This window comes from Mesoplodon densirostris, chromosome 10, assembly GCF_025265405.1.
Source record: "Mesoplodon densirostris isolate mMesDen1 chromosome 10, mMesDen1 primary haplotype, whole genome shotgun sequence".
Taxonomy (NCBI): Eukaryota; Metazoa; Chordata; class Mammalia; order Artiodactyla; family Ziphiidae; genus Mesoplodon; species Mesoplodon densirostris.
Window position 1 is genome coordinate 95,561,348 of NC_082670.1, and position 17,522 is coordinate 95,578,869.

At 38.4% G+C, this 17,522-nt stretch overlaps 1 protein-coding gene across 4 annotated transcripts in view; it reads left to right on the top strand.

The window, feature by feature from the left end:
- CNTN6 (contactin 6) overlaps positions 1-17,522 on the top strand; it is a 155,405-nt gene that overhangs the window by 37,512 nt on the left and 100,371 nt on the right. For all 4 annotated transcript variants that reach the window (XM_060109746.1, XM_060109747.1, XM_060109749.1 and 1 more), the window contains exon 3: positions 4,359-4,454. In XM_060109746.1, the coding sequence (XP_059965729.1) occupies positions 4,359-4,454 (96 nt within the window). The remainder of the gene's footprint in view (positions 1-4,358; positions 4,455-17,522) is intronic.

Genomic DNA, 17,522 nt, shown 5'->3' on the forward strand with positions numbered 1-17,522 from the left:
AGCTAGAGAGGCAGTTAAGCCTGGTGGTTAAGCAAATGTCCTCTAGACAGATGATATATGGAATTGAATTTTATTTCCTTTTCTTATAAGCAGTGTGAACTAGGGCAGATCCATCAATTTCTGAGTTGGTAGTAGGAGCTGGAGGGAGGTGAACTTTTTTGCAGAGGAAAATGGGAAGATCTTGATTTCCCTTGGTCTTCAAAGAGAGGGCTGTAGTGGGAAAACTGGAGAAGAGAGAGAGAACAGACGTAAGCAACAGAAAGGAGGAGCAAAAGAACTTTTAAGAATCAAATACTTAATATTTGATTTTAAGGTGTTTGGGTCACATCTTACTAAATCAATAAGCTTGACAACAGCGGCACAAAGTATGATAATGGTGGTGATTCAAGTGTGTGTGTGTGTGTGTGTGTGTGTGTGTGTGTGTGTGTGTGTGTGTGTTTGTGTTGAGGGGGTATATCTATGTATGAAGGTCAAGATAAGGGGCTAAGTTCCTTGTCTGCAGGGACACAAGAGTGGAGGTAAATCAAGAAACACATCTGAAGGGTAAAAAATCCAGGGATTCAGAGGAGTAAGGATATTAGAAAGGGAGCTATTTCTAAAACCTAGCAATACAGCACTCCCCACCCCAACCCAGCAATTTGCAGAACCCTTTGGAAAGGCATTGAGGTTTTGTGTTTGTTTGTTTGAAAATGGAATGGCAGTTTATGCCATTTTATATGCTGTAAGTGGCAGGGAGACCTCAGTTAACATCTGGAAAGCAGAATAACCTGGTGTTTGAGAATGTGAGCCCTGGAACCAGACTATCTCCTTTTCAGTTCTGTCTTGATGAATAGAAACCATATGGTCTTCAGTAAGTTGCTAATCCTATTTGAACCTCAGTATCCTCCTTTGTGAAATGAATGTGACGTTGGCACCTATATTCCAGGATCATCATGAAGATTCAATGAAACTGCTTCACTGAGTGTCTGGCACTTAGTAGTTATTCTTGATATATGAAAGAAAGAAAGAAAAATAAAGAAGATTTAAAACACTAAAATAAAATAATTCATGCATAGCAATTAGAGAAAGATCCAATTAATAGTATTATTTTTACTTTGGCTAACTAAACTACACTATGTCCTGCTTGAAGCATGGACCTTTTCCTGGTGAATATTTTTTCCTATCCCTATCTTTTCAGGTGCTGTTCTCTTGGTCGGGATCAATAAACTCTGGGTACCCACAGCCTTCCTCCAAGTTTATGAGAGTTGGCAAACCACTAGCCTCCTTCTGTGACAGGGGCTGGCACCGCCAAGCACATCCTCTGGTTGTGATCCTCAGGTCTTGGCAGCAAATACACAGTTTTCTCGCTTTAATTGGGCTGAGATTCATTCCTACAAGTGGCAGCTGCAAAGATGTATTCTCTTTACAATTAGGCGTTGCAATACTTAGCATTGCTTGGACTTAATTTTAAATACATTTTGGTGGCCCTTTTCCCTCCACTGCACCTTGGTTGCTCCAGGAGAGAGCAAATGGCCCAGTAATTCTTTAAAGCTCATTTTATGGGCCATTCTCAGGCACTTCCTGCTAGCCTTTGGAACAGAGCCTTGTTTGTGAATGCATTTTTGCTTATGCTCCTGCCAAATGCTTCCTCCAAAACCAGCAATAAAACCACAGGATCCAATAAGCCCTGGTCATCAGAATGGCTTAATGAGAGCAACCTTGACAATTGGGGTCTTTAATAGCAACCAGCACGGCAGGACTTGTACCTTGAGCACAAGGACATCCTGGGCAGGTCACCTTTCTGGTTTATGAGAATTTCTCCAAATATTATAGAATTTGAGACTCAGGGAACGACTCATACTAAGCTATTTTTCTCTTAAGCAAAAAATGGATAGGACAAAAATAGAAAAAGGTGGTTCTCTCTGGCCTCTCCTTAAAGAAGAATCTGGAGTTTTTAAAGGTCTTACAGAGCAAAGAAAATTTCACTGAATGCATGTGTGGCTACCTTCAGTGAACCTTGCTTCAAAATAATCTGAATTATGTTTCTGGTTAGCAGAAAGGTACTTGAAATACAGGTTGGATACTTAAAACAGATCTTGTTCAAAGTACATTCAAGTGAAATGGTACTTAAATTCACTTAATTTAGATAAAGCAAAATTAGATCATATCTATGATCTGTGTGCTATTAAACAGTTTTAAAATCTGAATTATTAATTAAAACCTGTGAACTAGTACTACTTTCAAATGACTGTGTTTTGATTGCTAACAGAGCTTGGGTGACTTTTGAAAGAGGCTGATTTCCTTTCATGTCAGCTAATAGAAACCCCATTGTAATCATAAGGCATGGAGAAATTATGTTACAAGTGGATACTATTTAAGTGGAAGTGAACACAGAATATATTAAAGTACCCATAGTCTTATCAACAGTGTGTTATAATGGCTTCTGATTAACACTGAAAACATGATTGATGTTACTGTGAGCATGGAACACTGACAATGTGACACAGGGAATTTAATCAAAAGCTTGTTAATTTCATAGAATCATTCAATTTCTCACTAAGCCTTTGTGACAGTTTTTGTTTTCGTGACCATTAAAATGTCATGACAATTTAATGGGAACTTTCAATGATAATAGTAAGGAAAAAAAAAACCTTAAAATCCTCACCTGTTATTACTGCTCAAAATAGAAACAATCAATATATTGATTTTTGGTTTTAAATTCAGTTTGTTAGCCTGATTCTTAATGAGTCACATGTAAAATGATGCAAACCCAAGTCAAGGCAATAATTCACATCAATGGTACCAACCTATGTAGGTTGATTTAGTCTTTCTATGGCCAAAGAAGAAAGAGGGAATATTTGTTTAAAAATCCTCTAGAAGAAATGTAATGTACAAGGCACTCCAGGTCCTAATCAGATGTAAGGCTAATGACTGCTGAAGAGGAAGGGGAAGAGATTTAGTTGGGAAGAAGCAGAGCCCATCTTGGGCAAATATTTTCATTATTAAAGGTAGAGCATATATAAGAGTTATTAAACTTATAATACTCCTGTCCCCCAAAACGCCTCAAACAAAATAGAAATTTACTAATATCTAATGTAATAATGCAAAGTAGGTGGTCAAGATCAGCTGTGCTATTGCTCCATGCAGTCACTCAAGCACCCAGGCTAGTGGTCTTTTACCTTCAATATTTTCATGTCATTGGCTATCTAGATGGTAGTGATATTGGGTGGGTAGGTGGAGAACATTAAATTTTTTGGATATTTCCTCTCAAACGTAATAGGTGGAAGTTTCACAATATGTGAGAAGTTTCTGCTTACTCTATTTGCTGCAAAGGTGTTTGGGAAATGTATCTTTTGGTTAGAAAAGTGTAGTATTTGTTCTATAAATCTATTACTATGGAAGAAGGGAGAGTAGATTTTGGTAGACAACTAGCAGCCTCTACCCCATGACACTTATCACAATGTGTATATTTTATACACACACACATTTTTTAATTGACCTTCTACTTTTCCTCTTAGTAAGCACAATAAGGGCAAGGTACAAGTCTGCTTTATTTACCATTATATCTTCTGACCTTAAATACCCTTCCTATCTTTTAGTAGGGGTTTAATACAAAATTTTTAAATCACTGAATGACTGATTGAATGAATGAATAAAAGGGATTTTACAGGTGAAGAAACCAAGGTTCAGACATTAGCCTTTCCTGGAGGCTGGGTGACCATTTCTAGGAATGTTGAACGATTTACAGCTCAGATGGATAGGTTATCAAGATAGCTAGTAAGCTGTCTTCCAGCACTGAATATCTATGATTCTTTGGTGTTGTAGGAAACTACAACACTTCATAAAAGACCGTGAAGCTGCTTTGTGAAGGAGTAGATCAACAGAAATAAGAAAATATACCTTTCTTCTCATTGGTTCAGTCACATAAAACTCTGTCCCTCACAACATTCCATGCTAATTTCTCACAGACTTCATCCCCACATCAAAACGGTTACCATTAAGCTTAGATGCTAGAAGACTACAGCACACTTGCCACATACATTTTTTAAATCACACCTTCCTTGGGAAGGAAAAGTAAATATGTGCTGGGTTTAAAAGATTTCCTATCGAGCTACAGGCTGCCTGGGAGAATAAAAGTAAACAAAAAGTGAGTTTTGTTAACAAATGTATTTATCATATACTCTGTTTAACTGCATTAAAATAAAAGAAGGAAAGACGAAATTCTGAGAAATATAACCAGGGTACAGCAATTGACCATCAACTAAAACTTCTGGTCAGACAAGTGTGAGTGTTCATTACTGTTAACAATAAGTTTTTCTTCTAAAAATTTTTCTCGGTAAAATAACGAGTTCTAAACCTGATTTTCTTTGTTTTTCAAGATATTGAAGACTTTGAAACCAAAACAAGAAGCACAGTGTCCGTCCGAGAAGGTCAAGGTGTGGTGCTTCTCTGTGGTCCACCGCCACACTTTGGAGGTACGGTGGGGCTATTTTGGGTCACACCATTCAGGCGGTCACTCAGGGAATAAAATAGGCACTTCACTTCTTAGAGCCAATGGTAGCCCTTCATCAAGTCTAAGGGACCAGGAATGTTCAGGCTCATCTTGCTGCATCCAAACCGTCCTAATCCAAATCTTTTCTTTTAAAAATATTTATTCAATCAGCCACTCAACAGATATGCCCTTAAGGAGACGCAGGATGGCTCTGTACACATGTGTGAGAAATGGGGCTTTGCAGTGAAACAACCACAGCTGTAATCTAATGCCTGTCATCCTGCATGACAAAGGGCAATTTGTTTAACCTTTTTAGGCTTAGTTTCCTCACCTGTAAAGTGGAGACTAACTAATACCTATATTATAGTACTGTTGTGAATGTTAAATGAGTTAATGAATGTAAATCAATTAGTTTAATGGCTAGTGTTTTATTTTAAAAAGAAAGCTAAGATTGTAATTTTATTTCTATTATCCGGCTCTATGGAGAAGCGAATGCCAACACTCATTCTGGCGACCTCACCTTAATTATTGGAAGAGGAGAGTTACCCCTAATTGGAAGCAAATGTTGGATGGCTCTGAATCAGAATATCTCCTAGCAATGGTGAAAATCAAGCAATAAATGCCATTCTTTACTTTGGAAGAATCTGGATTAGCCAGTGAATTAACCTGTTGCCAGGGATCTAAACCACCCACTGATCTGCAAGCCCTTGGGGCTGCATTTTCTCAAATTCTGTATGGTTTGGTACAATTTGGTAGATTCTCAACCAACTGTGATCCTGGAGGATTCAGTGTAAAAATATCCATAAAGTCATTTCATTTAGTACAATCCAATATCATACTGACTATATTGTAGTTAGCTTAATAAAAATAGCGAGTGCTTACATAGTACACACCTAAATAGTTTACATGTATTAACTTTTTAACTCTGTACAACAACTACTACTCGAGGGAGATACTACAATGATTATTATTTTACAGATGAGAACACTAAGGTACAGAGAGGTTAAGTACTTGGTCCAATGTCATGCAGCTGGTAGGCAGTGAAGCCAAGCTTCAAATCCAGGCAAACTGGGTCCCAGACCCTGGGCAGCTCTTAACCACCACTGCCTCTGTTATAGTTGATTTCCACTTTGGAATGGGAAGATTTTTGGAAACACATAGACAAATATTTAAAAATAAAATGAAAGCAACTTTTCTTCTAATATTAAACCAAATCTTTTTTATGATCCTTTAAAAAGTTGAAAATATTTTTGCCATTACTTACATTTTTATACAACCTTGTGAAATGCTGACACAAAAAGAAAGAAAAAAAAATGAATGGAAGTTAACAATACTTTTATTCAATATTATTACAGACTGGTATGCCACTATGCTCACCTGAAATATTAGGGAAGAGTTACAAAACTTTCAAGGCTGAGATAAAATAAGAACACACAAAAATGTGATGATGTTTGTTTTTTAATAATAGGAAAATTATTTTCCAGTACCATAATCTAAGATGACAAGACATGCAAATTATATTCGTTTGTGCTGTCAGTCTGTGTCATTTTATACTCTGACATTGGTCAAAGAGACTTGACAGAATCGAAGATTATTTTTAAATTTGTTTACTCTAAATAAGAATAACAGGAGCGGGCTTCCCTGGTGGCGCAGTGGTTGAGAGTCTGCCTGCCGATGCAGGGGACACGGGTTCGTGCCCTGGTCTGGGAAGATCCCACATGCCGCGGAGCGGCTGGGCCTGTGAGCCATGGCCGCTGAGCCTGCGCGTCCGGAGCCTGTGCTCCACAATGGGAGAGGCCACAACAGTGAGAGGCCCACATACCGCAAAAAAAAAAAAAAAAAAAAAAAAAAAAAGAATAACAGGAGCTTCTCTGGTGGCGCAGTGTTTGGGGGTCCGCCTGCCGATGCAGAGGACGTGGGTTCGTGCCGCGGTCCGGGAGGATCCCGCGTGCGGCGGAGAGGCGGGGCTGGTGAGCCATGGCCGCTGAGCCTGCATGTCCAGAGCCTGTGCTCCGCAGCGGGAGGGGCCACAGCGGTGAGAAGCCCCTGTACCGCAAAAAAAAAAAAAAAAAAAAAAAAGAATAATAGACATGTAGAATACTTCTAAGTGAGTGTCATATATTTTAAAAAGGCCATCAACTAGGAGAAGCTTTCCCTTGTCACCTTGCCACCTACCAATAAAGAAGTATATGTTGATCTTTTAAAGTGTATAAGTCCTTCATTATAGCAGTGTCTTTCTGCTTAATGCCATAAGACTAAATAACAGATATACAAAACCTGCCTTAAATTAAGATCGTCATAACTGAATAATGCATCCCTGTTGCATGCAAATTATGACAAACTTGCCTGATAACAAATTCGATTATGTAATATGAAATATTTTAGCAGGACTCCAAAGGTATTTGTCAATATTGACTTCATCCAGGTATTACAAGAATTTTCTTCCTGAGAGTCATGGCTTCCTCATCTCTACAAAGGAAGGAATGCTGGAATACTGTTCTTTTGTCCTTTATTGCTCTCTCAGATCAAAACTGAGGGGAATATTAACAGATACCTTTTGCTCCAATTATACAAATAGTCATTCATTCATTAAAGTATTAATAAAGTAATTAATTCATTAAATTAATGCAATAAAGTATTAATAACAGTAATAAAAGCTACCAGTTGTTGAATTGTTACCATCAGCAAGCGCTATAAGACTTTCTATTTATTTTCCCATTCCCACTATTCTAATAATTTTTTAAAAAATTTATTTTATTTATTTATTTAACCTCCTTATTGGAGTATAATTGCTTTACAATGGTGTGTTAGTTTCTGCTTTATAACAAAGTGAATCAGCTATACATATACATTAATAATAATAATAATTTTAAAATGAGGAAATTGAGACTCAGACTAAGTAAATTGGTTTTCAGTTAGTAAATAAAGGCAAGATTCCAACCCAGGACTTTCTGACTTCAAAAAAATGCCTACAGATAGAAAACTCTATAGTTAATTCTTAAACCTCAAGTTGTTTATTAGTTTCAAGAATCTTACACCTTCAGGTCTGCTAAGAGCCCTGAGAGTGTCTTTAACCAGTTCATTAAAACAATTCTTTATTCTTCTTTTTCCTGCCTCACCTTCTTGTGAAGGTGAATTGTGCCAGGAAAGACCTCAAGAAAGAAGAGAAATATATTGGTCAGATAACCTTTAAATTGGATTAATGGACAGCTGGTTTAAAGTGGGTTGCCTCTAGAGACAGACATTGTCTATCTTTGTCTGTCTTTGTAATTTGTCCTTAGATTTTGTGTATATCTATGGTCAATGTCATCACCAGATGACTTTTCTGGAGAGTCTGAGGAAGAATCCACTTCTAAGCTCATTCAGGCAATTGCCTGACTTCAGCTCCGTATGTTGTAGTTCTGAGGTCCCCGTTTCCTTTTCGGCCAGCTGTCGAGAGCACTCTCATCTTCTAGAAGCTGCCCACACTTCTTGCCACATGCCTCTCTGTTTTCAGAACCTCCTTTGCATCAGTTCCCTCTAATACTTCAAATCTCTCTAGCCAAGAAGCATCCCAGCCCAGGAAGGGCTCACCTGAACAGGTCAGCTCCACTAAAGATAAAGTCACTTTTTCCAAGTCAACTGTGCCATCTAATCTAACGTAATCATGAAAGTGATATCTCACCATATTCATTAATCCCATCATACTCAGATGGTGGGCAGGGGTCAATGGCAGTTATTTTAGAATTTTGTTAACCATAATACACTTTCCAAAAATTTTGCCTTCATTTATTTCCAACTCTCTAAAGGCTCCATATTTGCTTGCACACTTGGCAGTCACAAAAACATGCCTTTGAAATATACTAATTTGGGCAGATGAGGTTAGCAGGGCAGGATGGAGCAAATGTTGGCATGGCCAAATTACTTTTATATCCGGTGTGTGAAAAGCAAAGATACACTGTAAATATCAATAAAGCTTCTCATAAAGAAAAGTGCTACAGATTCCATAGTGATAGAAGACCATTAGGGCTGAAATTTTTACATCATTTTTTGGACAATTTGGTTATGTTGCCTTTCTCTGTGTACCTGGTCAGCAGCAGTGAATCCCTCAAGTTGCTCAGTAACAAGGGAGAAATCATATTAAATGTTATATTATCAGAACATCCTGAATTCTTTGTGCTTTCTCTCTAGTGTATTCACAAAAAACTTGCAAATTCTTTTCTTAACAAGGCCTATCAAATACATTTCAGTGTGTTTTATAATATTAAAAAAAAACCTACAGGAGAGGAGGAAAAATTATCAACTAGGCTGAATCCTATAAATTTACCCAGCAAAGACTAGCTCCAGGACCAAAACAAAAGAAAAAATGTGTGTAAACAGATTTCCCACAGAAATGATTAGTCACAACTCAATGAAATAGAGTAACTAGCATAAACCAAACTGAACAGGTGCTGTTACATGGACATCCTTTCTTTCAAATAAACCAAAGGAGATCTGAATCCAGAGTAGGCATTCTTGTGGATGCTTCCTACACAATTTTTAGGGCAACCACAACTGCCGATGTGCTACTCATCTAGGAAGGGATGATTTACAGATAAAGGTTATTCTAGGAGAAACGTACCCACAGTGGAAAAGAAAAGGAACATACGCAATAATGCCAGAACACAAAACTGGCACATTCTGCTGTACCTCTTAGAAATATGAGATTTGGAAACAAAACAGTAACCATTCCCTATACTCTGAGGAGAGAAGTGTATTTTCTTCCTTAATCCTACTTCCTAACTAGAGATAAGCTCCATGAATGTGACTGAATCCATGCTGGCAGAGGCAGACTCATCCCTCCTTTCTACCCTCCTAAAATACATGTAACTCCAAAATATTTCAGAGAAATGTAAGTTGTACTGAAGATTTGGTGGAAAGAACACATGGGATTGAGACATTTCACTTCCCATTAGACCTCACTTTCTTTTCTCCTAAACTCTATTGGTCGTCCATGACTTCCCTTATCTTGACACAATATCTAACAGTTCCTTCCATTATCTGTTATAGTTCTTATCCTTAATTTGGATAACTGTCTCAGAAAAATACAATTCTCCTACTTAGCTTCTTGGTGCTTGGCAGAACTAAAATTTGGAGAGTCAGCTAAATAAAACCCTTTTCTTTCCTCCACTGGAGGGTTCTAAGGTCATTCTTCTAAACACAGATTCATGTGGCGGAAAGAACCAATAGAACATTTATTTTATTAATTCATGTGGGGGAGGGATCACAGCCTTGAGGTGGACTTTGAACTGTTATGCAGAGAGGTCGTTGCACCTTGAGTTCTCACTCACCTCAAGAGTGAGCTTTTAAGAGCCTCAGTCACTTGTAACAATGATTTTGCATAAGTCATCTGTAAAAGGACTGAAAGCAGAGTTTCCTCTAAGTTTTTGAAATGAACGTAGAATGCATGAAGCCAAAGCTATTGGATGAATATGAAAATAAGCAGTCAATAGATCTTCATGAGTACAGTGAATGAGCCTGGCCTCACGTGAAATTTTGTTTAAAAATGACAGTGTAGAAATGATACGTGTTGTCTAAAACAATTAAAATCACCTTCACTGTGAAATAATAGTTTCACCATATTGAAAGTAAAGCACATTCTTTCCCTTTATTGTCTGGATATAAAACTCAATCCTGGTCTCATAAATATCATAGGTTTAAAATTTGTGTTAGAGGAAATGTTCCATTCTCTCCTCAGATACAACTTTTAGGTTTGTAGAACAATTGAATTTATGCCAGTAGTTTGGAGCATCTATGTCTGTAGTAGAAAGATAGTACTATTGTTGGAGCCCAGCATTTGTATTTGAGTCAATAAAAATGTTGACGATTCAACTTAAATTGACAATCGTTCCCAGCAAGGCTCAAAATTGTGTTAGAGAATAAAGAGGATAACTATTGAGAAAACATGCTAAACTTTCATATCCCCTTCCTCCCAATTAGTTTGTTGTTTTTTTTCCTGTTTCTGGAGTAAATTACACTGGTGTTGTCTTAGTGGGTAGGTCAAATTGGCAGTGACAATATTACTTTTGAATGTTGCTTGAATGTGTAAAATATTTAGGCACATAGGCCCAACAGCTGCTCGTTAGTATAATAATAATAATAGTGATGATACCCATCATTATTGACCTTCTATTATATATTCCTCAGCAAATATTTATTGTGTACCTACTAAGTGCCACTCATTTTACTGAGTTTTAGGGATATGGTGGAGAACAAAGCAACTAAGTTCTTCACTCCATGAATCTTAACCATAAACAAATATAATAAAAAATATAAGTATGGCAGATGGTGATAAAAGCTAGGGAGAAAAATAAAGGGGATAGGGAATGATGGGTGTGGCTGTTGTCTACTCAGAGGTCAAAGAAGCCTTCATTGACATTTGCGAAGAGAACTAAAGGAGTGAGTGGGACACTGAGAAAAGGCAGTTTGGGGAGTAAGAGCAGCATGTGCAAAGGACCTGTGGTAGGACTGTGTCTGGCATGTTGGACGAACAGTAGTGAGGCCCGTGTGGATGAAGAAGGGTGAGCAAACAGGAGAGTAGATGAGGGTGGAAGCACTACTTTCAAGATATTTTACAGCCTTTGGAGTTTCCTGTGAGTGAGATTAGAACGCATTGCATGACAGTGAGCAGAAGAAAGACATGCTTTCTCTGACTTTCAGTTTTAATAGTTTTTTCTGGAGAACAGACCATCAAGGGGCAACAATATAAGCAGTTAAAAGGTGATTACAGTGATTTAGGTTAGAGTTAATGGTGGCTTAAACCAGGATGATAGCAGTGGACAGGTGGATAAGTTGCCATATTCAGGATATATTTAGAGGGTATAGCTGGAATAACTTCCTGAAAGATTAAATGTAGATTGTAAGAAAAAGAGAGGAGTAAAAGATAACTCCAAGGTCTTTAGGCTGAGCAGCTGGAAGAATGCAGTTCCACGTACAGGGATGAGGCCAATAAAGGGGGAGCAGGTTTTGGGATGGGGGAAATCAGGAATTGATTATAAGACACGCTGATTTTCAAATATCTAACTTCAGAGCGAAAACTTCAAGTATGCAACTGAATTGATGTATCTAGGAAGAAAGGTTTGAGGAACCAAATTTGGAAGTTATCATATGTAAATAGTATTTAACACCATATGATTGGAAAGATAATGAGTGCCTACTATACACTGGGTGTTCAGCTCAGCATCTGGCATACCTCGACTCATGTAACACTTTCAAGAAAAATTTCTCCAATTTACATATTGAGTAACTGTGTTAAAGAGGTTACTGTTAACTTGGAGAAGATCATGCATCTGGAGTTCAAGGGATCCTATGTAAAAACCACTACATCTATTCTACCGCCTAATTTTGTCAGGTATAACCTGGCCACAGCAGACACTTAATAATTACCGCACAAAGTATACAAAGAGACAGCAAGTGTTCTGAACTCTATTGGAGAATATGTAAACACCATCCAGAGAGGTGGATTGATTTTCCTAAAATTAGTGTACAGCATGAGAACCACAAAGATTATGGCTCTCCCACTGCAAGTAGGACCAAAAACCCAGAGTTTATTCTTCTAGGTCCCATGCTCCACACTCCCTCTCTCCACATTCAGAATCTCATTCATTCCCAGGAAGAATGTTTTCCTTACTTTTCAGCACATTGAACAGAACTCATGTTACAGCCTGTTACCATCTGAATAGCCCAGGGTTTTTCAATATCAGTACTACTGACAATTTAGGATGAGATAATTCTGTGTTATAGGGTTCGTCCTGTGCATTGTTAACATGTTTAGCAGCATCTTTGGCCTGTATCCACTTGATGCCAGTACCACCCCCTCTCCCAATTGTGAGCATAAAAAGTGGCTCTAGACATTGACAAATATCCCCAGGTGGGCAAAATCACCCTTGGTTGAGAAGCACTGGTTTAGCCCATCTCTTACATTCACTCTATTAAGCTCCCATGGAGGATGGAAATTGAGCAGGTAAGAGGAAGTCTAATCCTTGTGTATTATCCCCCCATGACTTGCCCGGGCTTCCTTAGAATTGGAGGGTTCCCTGAAGTTTATTCAGAAGCTGGCTAGGTTTTAATTCCTTCTTCAGAAAGGATTTGCCAGTACAAATGCTGTCATAGAATTCATTGGAACCTAGGAATCATAAGAACTCTGAGGGCCTTTACTTAGTGATTGTCTGTAGGCCACAAAGCCAGCGATCTCCATGATTCCAAACAGGACGTGCTGTAAATCTAAAGGTATTGAATAAAATCTAGGTGGTCAAGAAGTAATTATGGAACAAATGGGAGCTCAAATAGGAGTGATTATAAAGGTGTTGGGGCAGTTTTCTGGCTTGCATCATAAACTTGCTCAGCACCAGTATCAGTGACCTCAACCCAGAATAGGAATTATTCTTCTTAGATTAGGTCTTTACCATGGAGCTGGCATAACCATGATTTACCACCTAAGAGCCAGTCACATTTTACCCTGTAGCACTACACAATGTTTGCAGTAAGTTACACTCATACTGGAATATTCCAAAGGGGGGATTTAGCCACTAAATCTGAGAACTCTGCTTCAAATTCTTTTTTCTCCTCATTTATTTTCTGCCTCAAGAAACATGCTACCAATTTTGAGATCCTTTCTACAGGGTCAACAGACGTTCTCAGTGTCAGTGTTTATTTTTACTGGTCTCTTTCACATGAGATGCTTCCCCTCTAATAAAAATTACATCCCATATAATGGGTATACTTGCATATAACTTTTGTGTTTGTATTTTAAATATCACAGTACAAGATATAGGACTGTAAAAGATGTTATAACATATTCATGCTCTGGGGAAAACAGGATTTCTTGTATGCTTGACAGAGCAGCAGATAGTCTTCAATTGCTTACTGCAGATCTTCCGTTTCTAATAATAATTGTAGACGATGGTGTCAATGTGAAACTACAGAGAGTGGTTCAGGGAGGACCTATTATCATTCAGTTCTAGTGTTCCTGCTGAATCATCATAGGGAGAATACATCACAATCATCAATAACAGATAAATGCCATAGATGGTGGAGAAAATATTTAAAAATTCAATGGTTTCAACTTAAGTGGCTCATGAATTATACATTTAATTAAGAAAAGCCAAATGGGAAGGATTTTAAGCTTCTAATTTGCAAGGTATTTTTCTTCTTTCCCCATTAAAAAATATACAAATTAAGCATGGCAGTGGCTGATAACGGAACAAAATAGATAAAAGCCCCCACTGCAGGCTGGCTGCTTGGATGAATTAGAAGAGTCAGCCTATGGGGAGGAGGGAGCAGGGCAGGATGAAAAATAAGTGACAGGAAGGGCTTGCAGCTTTACATCTTCACCAGTTCACAGAGGGGCACAAAAGACACCTGGATTCTAGTCTCAGAGCTACTGCAATCTTCCTTTCTGCTTATTCGCCTGTAAAATGAGGAGGTTGGGCTGGAAGAAATCTCAAGTCCCTCCCATCCCAGACATTCCATGAATCTATGAACTGATGTACATCCTTTTCTCCAGCCTCCTACACACCACCCAAAGGCAAATATACAAGGTGACCACCGTTCTATCAAATCCTTCGTAGTGGGCTTCCCAGGTGGCGCAGTGGTTGGGAGTCCGCCTGCCGATGCAGGGGACACGGGTTCGTGCCCCGGTTTGGGAGGATCCCACATGCCGCGGAGCAGCTGGGTCCGTGCGCCATGGCCGCTGAGCCTGCGCGTCCGGAGCCTGTGCTCCGCAACGGGAGAGGCCACAGCAGTGAGAAGCCCGCGTACCACAAAAAAAAAAAAAAAAAAAAAAAAATCCTTCGTAGTGTGATCACACAGAGGACACTGAGATCTACCATTCATAGCAGTTATTTTCAAAGCAGACTTTGCCCAGTGTCAGCACCCCCTGGGAATTTGTTAGCAATGCAAATTCTCTGGCTCCACCCCAGACACACTGAATGAGAAACTCGTAGAGTGGAGCCCAGCAGCTGGCATTTTACCAAGTCCTCAGGTGATTCTGATGCTCACGGAAGTTTTAAAAACTCTTCTCTAGAGAGGACTTTTGCAGAGAAGAATTACTTATTACAGGTTTTGCAAATGTGTTCTATCCCTGCTAATAGCAGCTATAAGTACACTGGAGTAATTTAGAATAGCGGGTTAATCATTTATTCTACAACATTCTGAGGAAACTGAATCCAGGACAGGCAGTACTGATATGGGAGGGAATGTGTGGTGAGGAACAATTGTCCTAGATGTGAGTAGGTTCAGGTATGCAGGGAGCTGGGGTTTTGGAAGTCTGAAGGCAAGGAAGAATAGACAGGAAGAGCATACTGACATAGAAAAAGAGGATCAGTTGTAGATACACAGAAAAGAACAAAGGTGGTATTAGGGAAAGAACAAAGGGTTTGACATTAGAAGGATGTAGGTTCAAGTTCTACCCCTTTCTACACGTTAACAGTATGATTTTGGGGAATTACTTTTTTTTTTAAAAATATATTTATTTATTTATTTATTTTTGCGGTGCGCGGGCCTCTCACTGTTGTGGCCTCTCCCGTTGCAGAGCACAGGCTCCGGACGTGCAGCCTCAGCGGCCATGGCTCACGGGCCCAGCCGCTCCGCAGCATGTGGGGTCTTCCTGGACCGGGGCACGAACCCGTGTCCCCTGCATCGGCAGGTGGACTCTCAACCACTGCGCCACCAGGGAAGCCCTGGGGAATTACTTTTATACCCCTAGCTCCAGTACCCTCCCCTATATATATGACAGGCATATTAGCAATAGCCAATTAGCCTCACAAAACAAATTGTGGGAATGATGAAACAGGTATGAAATAAAAGCGCTTCTTAGCTTTTTTAAAAAAATTATTCCTTAGGTAATCCTCCTAATTTCTGAACCACATTCTTTGAGCAGCTTCTAAATATTCCACAATTGAAGAAGGATACACCACATGTAGGAACAGATCGAAAAGTTTTAGCAGCTAAGGTAAAAATGAATTCAGCAAGGGAGAGATGAAAATTACAGTCTCTGGCCCCAAGATTATAGGGTAAAGAATACAAAGATTTCTTGGGCACTAGCGGCAATCTGTAATTTCTGTAAAGTGAAAGGGGTTACCTTGGATTTCGGAGAGCTAAAGCTCATTTTTCTCCCCACAGAGGTATTGATGAAAGATCCCTAAGCTGAACACAGCCCTGGGAATTTGCTCAAGATTTGTCTTTATTTCATAGAAGGTTCGCAAGATGAGGAGTCACTGACAACAGGGAAATCTGAATTACATTTTTTTCCTCCTCTTTATACCGAAGAAAATTTTGCTATCTAGATGGCTCTCCAGTTTCAAACAAAACCCTTTCATCATCTCTTTGGTAAAGATAAAGCAACAGGCTCAGAAGTGAGACAACAAAGGACATCAGTAAAGAAACTCAGAAGCAAGAGACCACATGAAATGATAGAAGACTCCAGTAGGGACTTGAAAAAGAAAACAAAGATTCAATACCCGGAAACAGGACAAGAATGTCAAAGTATATTTTAAAAAATAAAAAGCGAATTGTATTTATGCATAGTTGATCTAAAAGCATGGAGTATTAAAAAATTGAAGGGATGTTGAGGGTGGAGTAGACCATTCATAGAAACACAGGTTTAACCTCCCATCCACTGCAAAAATAAATCTTTTTTGCAACACCTCAAGCAATGCTCATCCATTCTCTGCTTGGTCACCTCTCATGATAGAAAACTTGTTATCTCATATATCTTCTGCTGGTATAGCTCTAAAGTTTAGACAGGTCTTCACTGTATCTTAATACAGTCAAACAGCATTCTGTAACCTTCAACAGCCGCAGGTCCTACTTTTTGCCTTCTGGATATCAATGGAGAGGGCTTCATTTCACCCTTTATGAACACGACAGCAATTCGACCTATGAAGACAATTCAATTATTCTTCCCATTTTCCCCCTCTTCCCATTTCTCCCCTTATTGATATAAGGGTCAATATCTAAGTTCTTATCATTTTCTTTGGTGTCCTAACTTCAGGCCTTTGCTATGTTTTGCTTCTTTCTCTCTCGATATATTTGAGATTTTTAATTCCCTCTCAATAACAGGTGCTCTGAACATAATATTACAGTTCAACCACGAGACATTTGTAGGGTGTTGAAAACAGATTCCATGGTATTTTACTCAGATATTAATAAATCAAATTGCTAGGAGTAGGATTAGCTATCTGTACATTAACAAGCTTCCTAATGTGCTCTGAATAAAACATAATACTCCAGTCTTAACGGTTCAGAGTAAGAATAAAAAATATTATCCATCATATTTTTTATAAGTCATAAAAACTTATAAGTTGTAAAAACACTGCTTCATTCTAGTGTTTAGCTTTCCTGATACTATTTTCATCCCGTTGCTTCTTTTTCCCATTTACACAAATATTACATAGTAATTAAAAACTCTAATATGGCAAAACACATTATGCAGAGAGTGAAAACCTATGGTATTCCTTCTCCTTACCCAGAGAAAACCACTATATACATTCTTAGGTTTCTTAATTTAATAATTTATATGAACACACACATACATACATATACACACAAGTTCTCACACACAGATACATAATTCTTAATGGGATCATACTAAACATCTTGATTTACAACATGCTTTTCACATAATGATGCGTCTTGAATTTTTTTCTTCGTGAACACTACTTTTATAGGTTAAATGCCACTTTGCATTTGCACATTTCATGCTTTAGTGGCATTTTTGTTGCTGTTCTTCCCCCTTGTCATATATTTCCCTTATATCTTCTTCACTCCTGAGAATGATATCAGAGTTCTGGCTGTATAGATGAATTTATTTTTGTTGAAATCACTTATGAATTGTTGTCAGAATTTAATATACTATTATATAGAATATATATAATTTAACATATAATAGATGATTTGATTTGATTTAGTTCCTCCTCACTATTAGTCTGTTTTCTTGTTACCCACTCTTTTCTTCTTTCTCCTTCCTATCCTCCTTTCTTATATTCTTTTAATAATCTGGTTCCCTAAGTGTATTGTTAATGCTTTATGTTTT